This window comes from Coffea arabica, chromosome 6e (genome assembly GCF_036785885.1).
Source record: "Coffea arabica cultivar ET-39 chromosome 6e, Coffea Arabica ET-39 HiFi, whole genome shotgun sequence".
NCBI classification, from domain to species: Eukaryota; Viridiplantae; Streptophyta; class Magnoliopsida; order Gentianales; family Rubiaceae; genus Coffea; species Coffea arabica.
Window position 1 is genome coordinate 33,783,069 of NC_092321.1, and position 9,218 is coordinate 33,792,286.

General features: G+C 40.2%; 1 protein-coding gene across 1 annotated transcript; it reads right to left on the reverse strand.

Annotated features, from left to right (window-relative positions):
• Positions 1-1,740: 1,740 nt before the first annotated feature.
• Positions 1,741-8,912, reverse strand: LOC140009867 (uncharacterized). The gene is made up of 6 exons (XM_072056200.1): positions 7,818-8,912; positions 7,045-7,298; positions 5,885-6,993; positions 5,726-5,806; positions 2,694-2,787; positions 1,741-2,437 (listed from the first exon to the last, which is right to left on the reverse strand). Exons 1-6 carry the CDS (start codon positions 8,910-8,912, stop codon positions 1,741-1,743), a joined length of 3,330 nt encoding a protein of 1,109 aa, XP_071912301.1.
• Between the last annotated feature and the right edge of the window lie 306 nt (positions 8,913-9,218).

Consider the following 9,218-nt stretch of genomic DNA (forward strand, 5'->3'; position numbering starts at 1 on the left):
GCCATTCATATGGGATCCATATGCACCATCGTGCACTTCTTTCATCAAATAATCTGCTTCATCTTCGTCGACAGATCTCAGAAGGCCCAAATCTGACGTCCTTTTGTATACCACCTCTCCGTTTAAGAAAAACTTGGATGATAATCTGCGCAAGAAGGTTTTAGCAGTTGTATCAGCACTTGGAGGATAAGACCCGATTTGAGAAATTCCTTACTATCGCTGTACCAGGGACAGCCATCCGAAGATTTTTCCAAAACTAGACAATGTGCAGGTTTTTCTTGCAATTGAATCTGAATAGGCTTAATCACCAACTCGTCTAAATGTTGAATCATTGAAGATAAAGTAGTCAAAGCATCAGCAAAAACATTTATGGTACGTGGAATATGCCTGAACTCCAAACTTTTAAATTTGTTTGCCAAACCTAGTAAACTGCAATGATATGGCAAAATTTTTGAATCTCGAGTGATCCATTCCTTGAGCGTTTGATGTACGAGCAAATCGGAATCACTAAACACTATTAAATCCTTAATCTCCATCTCCAATGCCATTTTGAGTCCAAATATACAAGCCTCATATTCAGCCATATTATTAGTACAGAAAAATTGCAGTTTAGCGGAACCGGGGTAATGTTTCTTCAAGAGACACTAGAACAGCTCCGATGCCAGCTCCGAAAGAATTTGAAGCACCATCAAAGAACAGTCTCTACTCAGAATATCGCTCATTCATATCTTCCGCCGTACCGATGAATAGGACCTCTTCATCTGGAAACTAAGTGTGAAGCGGTTAATAATCATCTTCCAGTGGATTTTAGCCAAATGATCTGCTACAGCCTGACCCTTGATTGTCTTTTGCGTAGTGAAAATGATGTCAAATTCTGAAAGAATTATCTGCCATTTCGCCATACGTGCCGTCGGCATAGGTTTTCCTAACAAATATTTCAAAGGGTCGGAGCGGAAAATGAGGTACGTAGTATGACTGAGCAAATAATGCCTTAACTTTTGAGCGGCCCAAGCTAAAGCACAGCAACTCCTCTCAAGAAAAGAATAGTTGGCCTCATACGAAGTGAACTTCTTGCTGAGATAATAGATGGCTTGCTCCTTCTTCCCCGACTCGTTGTGTTGTCGCAATACAACACAGATAGGTACATGATTAGAGGTCGACTAGGTTTGGGTGGCACTAAAACCGGAGGGTTCAACAGGTAATCCTTGATCTTATCGAAAGCTCGCTGACATTCTTCATTCCAGTGCATTGGCGCATTCTTTTTCAACAAATTGAACAAAGGCTCACATGTGGCTATTAACTGGGCGACAAATCTGCCAATAAAGGTGATCTTTCCCAAAAAGCTCTTCACATTCTTTTGAGTCTTCGGTATAGGCATCTCTCGTATTGCCTTGATTTTCGCCGGATCGATCTCAATTCCCTTTTTACTGACAATAAATCCTAACAACTCTTCGGCGGGAGATTCAAAAGTACACTTTGCAGGATTCGATTTCAAGTTGTACTTTCTCAATCTTTCGAACAATTTCTTTAAATCCATCAGATGATCCTTAGCTTTCTTGAATTTAATGATAATATCGTCCACATAAACGCCTATCTCCTTATGAATCATGTCATGGAACAAAGTGGTCATAGTCCGTTGATAGGTAGCTCCAGTATTTTTTAATCAAAACGGCATTACCCGATAGCAGAAGGTCCCCCACGGAGTAATGAAAGCAGTCTTCTCTCTGTCTTCTTCTGCCATTAGGATCTGGTGATACCGGCAAAACAGTTAGCGAATGATTCGATTTCATGCCCTGCGGTATTGTCCAGAAGAATATGAATGTTTGGCAACGGAAAATCGTCTTTCGGACTGGCTTTATTGAGATCTCTGTAATCGACACAGACTCGCACCTTTCCAATTTTCTTCGGAATAGGTACAGGATTGGAAAACCAAATGGGATAATGAGGCACCATGATAATTCTAGCATTGAGCTGTTTCTCGATCTGTTCCTTGATTTTGAGACTCATATCTAGCTTAAACTTTCGCGGTTTTTGCTTCACTAGTGGAAAATTTGGATCAGTCGGTAATCGATGGGCCACTATATCTGTTGAAATTCCAGGCATATCATCATACGACCATGCAAACACATCTTGAAACATGGTTAAGAATTCAATCATTTCTTTTCTCTGCCCCTTATTGAAGTGCACACTGATTTTGATTTCTTCAACCTCCGTCTTAGTGCCAATGTTAATGGTTTCTATCTCTTCTAAGTTTAGTTTGGGTTTCTCTTCATATTGTTCAAGATTCTTTAACAAAGATTCTGATTCTTCCTCGTTATCCCTCTCGTTTTGAATTTCTGATTCCAAAATTTTAAATTTGTGAGAGATATTGAGATTGCAATCATCAAATTCCGGAATAGTGATATCCAAAGGGTCAATGTGTTTTGTTTTTGGCCATCTGAAAAGAATGAAATAGATACAACAATACATAAGTAAAACAATTTGGAAAATAAACACTGTGCATATCATTGAATTTCAAATAAAGGACAAAACATCATAATATGCTACTTAATTAAAAGAGATGCTATTTAACATAAGACTTGTATTGAAAGCCATTTAATTCAAAACTATTTACAAAACTGAAAATGTAAAAGATGAACAGTGCATATGATTTCTTTCAGATCTCTCAACCAAAGGCAATCCCCTAGATTTACCGAATTTCCCTTCGAGAGGGAAGGAAATCACTGGTCCAATTCTTCATCGCTTCCACGGGAATCTCCGGAAATTTTGGATCCTCTGACGGCTCACCTGTGAGAACCCTCACTTTAAACCATAATTTTCCTTAATTACATGCCTTATTCTAAGATCTAGACCACATATTATAGGCCCTTGCATTACATTCCCTATGTGTTACAACATTTCCGATGCATTACATTTCATTTCCTTTTACTTGAAGTAAAACATTTTCTTGAGTTGGTTTTAAATAATTCACCACTTGTATTTTACCAAGTGTTCTTTATTAGTGGTAGGGACTTTACATGAAGGATTAGAGGTGTTAAATAAGTATTGGTACATTTGGAAAGGTTAAAATATCATTAGTCAAAGATTAAGGGAGGATTGGACAAGAATGGGGCCAAGTGGCAAAACCCTAGCCATGGATCTTGTTTGACCAAAGGTTAGAAGATAATTTAAACCATCTTGGAGCTTTCTTTCCCTTAGGTTGGCCGAACTTCATAGCTCCAAAAAGAAAGAGAGAGAGCTCCATATTCTTGCTTCTAACCCTAAATGATCAAGAGTAAAAACCAAAAGAGAAAGATCTTGAGTTAGTGAGAAACTTTCCTCCAACCCTAAGTGCTTGATTCAAGCTTGAAGCTTTCATTTTGGTGGATTGATTTGGTGGTTCAAGCTTCCAACAAGAAAGGTAAATATTCTTTAAATGATAGTTTTATGGTGTTTTATCATGTACTTTAAGTTTTAATGGTAAACTACAAGTTGTTTGGTTGAGATTTGGGGTTAATCTCTTGGATTAAACAAGTAATAGTTGAGTTAGTTAGTATGCCTACCAAGTGTTTGATGAAATGTTTGAACCTTGTTCATGGTTGTTTATGAAGTATTTACATGTTTTAAACCTCTTTTGAGTTAGATTTAACACTTGATATGTTGTTTAAGTGAAAATCATTAAAGGATGAAGGTTGGATGAATAGAGGAAATTGTGGACTATTTTCATCTCCTTGGCTGACCGGTTTGAGAAGGAAGGGTTTCTTCTTGATTTTTGTGGTTTATTTACACCTTAATCATGCCTAAGAAACTGGGCTAGAGATTGGTTAAGCTCATGTGTGAATTGGAATGAAATTTGAGCAAGTAAAGTAGTGGTTTGGTCTATATAGTGGATTGGTTTGGTTTTCTTGATGGCTAGGCTGCTATGGTCATTCTTATTCATGTTGATATATTATTTTGAACTCCAATAGTCCTAGGTGATGTGACCCCTGTATATGAACATTTGAGGACTATTTGGGTGAATTTGGACCAAAACAAATGAAGATAGCACCAAGAACTAATGTAGTTTTGCTTGAGGTTAGGGCTGATCCAGGGTTGGAAAAACAGCCAACTTGTCCGAGCTACTGGTACTGCTAGGAGACAAACTAGAGTGTGTAATTGGTACTGTTGGAAAGCTCTTCGAGTCTAGTTTCCAACGCCGCTGACGGCACCTAATTTCGACCTTCCTACAGTGAGATATAGCCATTTTACCGAGACTGCACGGGTGCGACTGTTTTACCCGCAAAGAACATTTTAAGCTTGAATGAAACTTTTCTTTTGCCCAACTTTCATGCACTTATTGAACTTGTTTTCTCATGAAATTTTACTGCATTTTGGGCCTAATTTGCATGATGAATTGAGTGACTTTAACCACTCACTTGGTCACTTAATGAGCCTACAATTGAGTGGGAACTGAAACTAATTTGTTAACGATTTCACTCGTTGCCCTAGGATTGGGAACGAAGGTGGTCGTAACTGAGATACTTGACGTTTGACTACTGCATTGCTTGACAAGTGAGTGTTCCACTACCTGCTACTTGTTATGCGGAATATCTGAATACTTGAAATACTTGATTTGTGACTGTTTGAGCCAAATACTGTTTTGATAAAAATGGAGGCGAGGGTGTACTTTATCACACTCGTTCTCTGGCCTGTGTAATTGGTTTACTGTATGAACTTGAATTAGTTGATCATGTATGCAGACTTGCATATTTATGTGCATGTGAATTGAGGTCCTTTGGTGAGGTATAGCCGTTGTGCTAGCCTGTTGTGTTGTCCAGCACCGCCAGGGACGAAATCCTGAATTGAGATCCTCTGGTGAGGTATAGCCATTGTGCTAGTGAGGTATAGCCATTGTGCTAGCCTGTTGTGTTGTCCAGCACCGCCAGGGATGAAATCCTGAATTGAGGCCTCTGGTGAGGTATAGCCACTGTGCTAGCCTGTTGTGTTGTCCAGCGCCGCCAGAGACGAAATTCCTGACTTGGGGCTCAGTTATATTCTAAAATTCTGGTATACTTGAGTATTACCATTCCTGTTCCTGTTTGGCATTCGGGCCCGGTAGGGGGCTGACTGGTGGATGGAGATCGGTGAAAGTGGTGTTCTACGGACTTTTATATTCTGTGTACAGAAGTGTTGACGGAGAGTCAACGGAGGGATTTATGATCAAGCTCAAGTGGATCTTTGGCTTTTGAAAGCCACCCGTATCCTTGAATTGAACTGTGTTTAAACTGTCATTCTCCTGTACGATGTTTATTTGATCATTTTGTGCCCTTATTTGGCTATGTGATTACTTGCTTTACTTGGAACCTCACTGGGTTTTAGCTCACCCCACTCCCTTTGTTTTCCTTAACAGATTGGGGATGGACTAACGGTCAAGAGCTTTCTTAGCTTTATTTTGCTTGGACTTGTAACCCTTTTGTTAAGATGACTTTACTTTTGACTCTTGTAAGTTTGGATTTATAAGTTCGTTTTATGTTACGTAATTGTAGTATGGAGTGGTAAGTGTGACTTTTAGTTTGACATTTTAAGTTTGGAAAGTTGGCTTGATGATTATGTGCCATTAGGGTTTGTACGCTTAAATTTGAAGTTATTTCACCAGTTATTTTTGAGTTATTAGTTCTTTGATTGACCGAGCCTCGGCGAGAGTTGGGCAGGTAGTCCGCTGATACCCTAGGGTTCGCCTTAAGGAGAGGTGGGACTATCACATCACCCTCATAAGTAACCCCCACAAATAGCTCAGATAAACCAATATCCACTTCCTCGACCGGGTCCACTTCAGATCCAATCACCTCTGATGGATAAGAAAAAGTGCAGTACAATGGTGGGATACTCCTGATAGCTTATTTTCTTTCCCTTTCTACCCTTTTACGGTCCAGCATTTCTTTCTTATCCTTGGCAGTAGGTTCGAACCCCAGTCCGAAGGTGTCATTCTTTCCTTGAAGCTCTATTGGTTCTAGAATTCTTTGCAAGTTATGCCCAAGACTCTTGCCTATTTCATATCCTCCTCGAATCATTTCCTTAGTCATCATAATGCTGGCTTCTGGTATCCTTGTTCCCATCACTGACTTATCCTTAGGTACCCATCCTACTGAGATGATATCAGCCATATGGTGAGGAGAAACCAGAGCTTTTCCATCATTTCCCTCATCCAATGCGGGATTGATGATCATGGTGCAATCATCCTCTGCGAACACTGTGATTAATTGGCCATTCACCACAAACCTCAACATTTGGTGGAGCGAAGATGGTATAGCGCCTGAAGTGTGAATCCAAGATTGTCCAAGTTGAATATTATAAATGCTCGAGAAATTCATAACTTGGCATATGACTTGGAATTGGGCAGGTCCTATTTCCAGCACTAAATCCATTTCTCCCATTGATTCTCTTTTTGCACCATCAAATCCTCTCACCATGGTTGCAGTTTGCCGAAGTTTCGCTTCTTGAAACCCCAGCTTAACTAAAGTATTCCATGGACAGATATTTAGAGCAGATCCATTGTCTATCAGAACTCTTGGCAATAACTTCCCATTACAACAGACTGAGATATACAGCGCTTTGTTGTGTCCAATCTCTTTAGAAGTTAGATCTTCGTCAGAAAAAGAAATCTGGTTGGAAGCTAAAACATTTTCAACTACATGGGTGAATTTATCAACCGGAATATTCTTAGGTACTTGAGCTTCATTCAACACCTTCAACAGAGCTTCTCTATGAAGTTTCGAGGTTAAGAGCAGATTTAACATGGAAATTTGAGCGGGCATTTTATCCAATTGCTTGATCACTCTATACTTGCTCTTCTTCAACATTCTGAGAAAATTGAATGCCTCTTCTTCAGTCACAGTTGGTCTGGTTGGCGCGGAATTTTCCTTTGCTTTTGAGGGTTCATCAACTGCTGGTTCACCTACGATTCTCCCAGATCTAGTGATGGCAGCCACCTCTTTCTTGGGCACTTCTTCCCCTCCATTCAATAAAGTAGGCTCACTATAATTCCATGGAACTTCTCAGAGATTAAGAATAGGAGCTTGTTCAGGCAATTCAAGTACCACAAGCTCTGAAGGCTCGCATTCGAAAGGTATCCCATTCAGAATAAAAGGATCAGCATTTTCCTTGACTTCATAGGCTTCTTCCTCCAGTATGAATGGTTCTCCAATGACCCCCATTATCTCAGCTTCATCTACAATGTACTGCGTTGGTTTCTCGATCTCCTCATCTATGATGATAGCTTCAATGGTATCCTTGTGCGTAGGAAGGGGGTTTTTACTAACACTTGGCCCTTGTTCATCTCTCTTCCTCAGAATTATGTCTCCAGCTTAAATCATGTCTTGAATTTTGTGTTTAAGCGCCCAACAATTGGCAGTTGAATGTCCAGGAGCTCCCGAATGATAAGCGCAAAAGGCTTAAGGATCATAACCAAGTGGAAATCCTTTAGGATAGGTTTTGGGAGGTACCGTACCAATCTTCCCCACGGCTTTGAGCTGTTCCTATAATTGATCAACCGGCCGACCTAGATTGGTGAAGGTTCGGTATGGGGTTTGGTTTTGGGTATCATTGGTTTGTTGATAGTGGTAATTCGGGTTGGCGGGTGAAGTAGGTCTTGGGTTATAAGGAGGGCGAGATCTAATCTGCAAGTTAGGTGGGGAAATGTGAATTGGTATTGTGAGTGTGTTTGGATAATTCGGTCGAGGTCGAGGATGGTTGATGGTGGTATGGTAAACAGGTCGAAGGCGTGATTGGTATGGGTAACGGGGTGAGTAGGTGGGGTATTGTTGGTATCTAGATCGGAAAGAAGGGCCTTGGTTCCAGACAAATGACACTTCCTCCTCTTTCTTCTTGAATTGAGACTTCTTACTACTGCTGCTTTGACTTTGCATTGCTTCCAATTGTGATTTTAAAGCCGACACATTAACAATCTTCCCTGCTCTCACAAACTCATCATACTCTTCCAATTTATTAACAATTTCTGCAAAGGAACACTCGGTCATACGAAAAATCTCCTCAAAATAGGGCGGGTCATGAGTTTTGATGAATGTATGAACAATTTCTTCCTCAGTCATAGGAGGCTCCACCTTGGCAGCCAATTTCCTCCATCTCTTTTCATATGTCTTGTGATCCTTAGATGGCTTCCTTTTAGTCCCCTCAAGCGTGGTCCTTGTCGGAGCAAGCTCGTAATTATATTCGTATTGCCTTACAAAAGCGGTTGATAAATCCAACCAGGTCCTCATATCCTCGGGCTTCAAATTGGAATACCAATCCAGTGCATCACCTTCTAGACTTTCAGGGAATAGGCGCACAGGCAGATTCTCATCATCTATCGGCTTCCCTAGTTTGTTTACAAACATTCGAAGGTGTGTCTTGGGATTGCCCATTCCGTCATACTTGCTGAATTTGGGTGCTTTAAAACTCACAGGCAGTTGCATATCAGGAAATAGGCACAGCTCATTATAGTCCAAACCTCCTTGTTTGCTTAAACCTTGGCTCTTCCTCATGAATTCATCAAACCGATCCAACCTCTTTAGCAAATTCATGTCAATTGGCGTAGAAGATTCCCTAGCTTCAACTTTTCCTTGAGCAGCGATGTCTAACGTGAATAGTTTAGCGGTGAAATAGTAATATGGTCCTTGAGATTCAAGCGGCACATTCATGCTAACCGGCGGATAATTTGGGGGAATTTGAGTGTAAGAAGGATTGGTTTGGATGTTGGGTGCATAGGTAGGTGGTGGGCCATGGGTGGGATAGGTGAAAGCTTCCTCGGGTGGATTTATGACATGTGAAGTAACAGAGGTTTGAGTATAGGGTAAAAGTATTGGTTGTGTTTCAGGTTGACTAGCAGGTAAAGGCTCAGGTTGACCAACGCTACTGCTACCGACGACCAACTGTGTGAGGACTCGAAAATTTGTCATATTTTTAATCGTTTAATTTTATTTTCTTTCATGTATTTTCGTACTATACTTTATTATATTGAATTTCCATAGATTTTTATAAGAAAGTCTATATTTTAAATTATTTTTCCAGTATAAGATAGTTCATGATACGTTTGGCGTGTAGTAAGGACGTGGGACCCGCTAGTGCGGTAAGTGCGATATAATTTTGGTGACTAAGTGATTTTTGTGTAGGAATATTATTTTATAAGGTGTTAAGAGATGATTAGAGGTTAGCTAGATAGATGAACCATTGGGAGTGAGAAGATAAGTTTAAAACATTCAAGG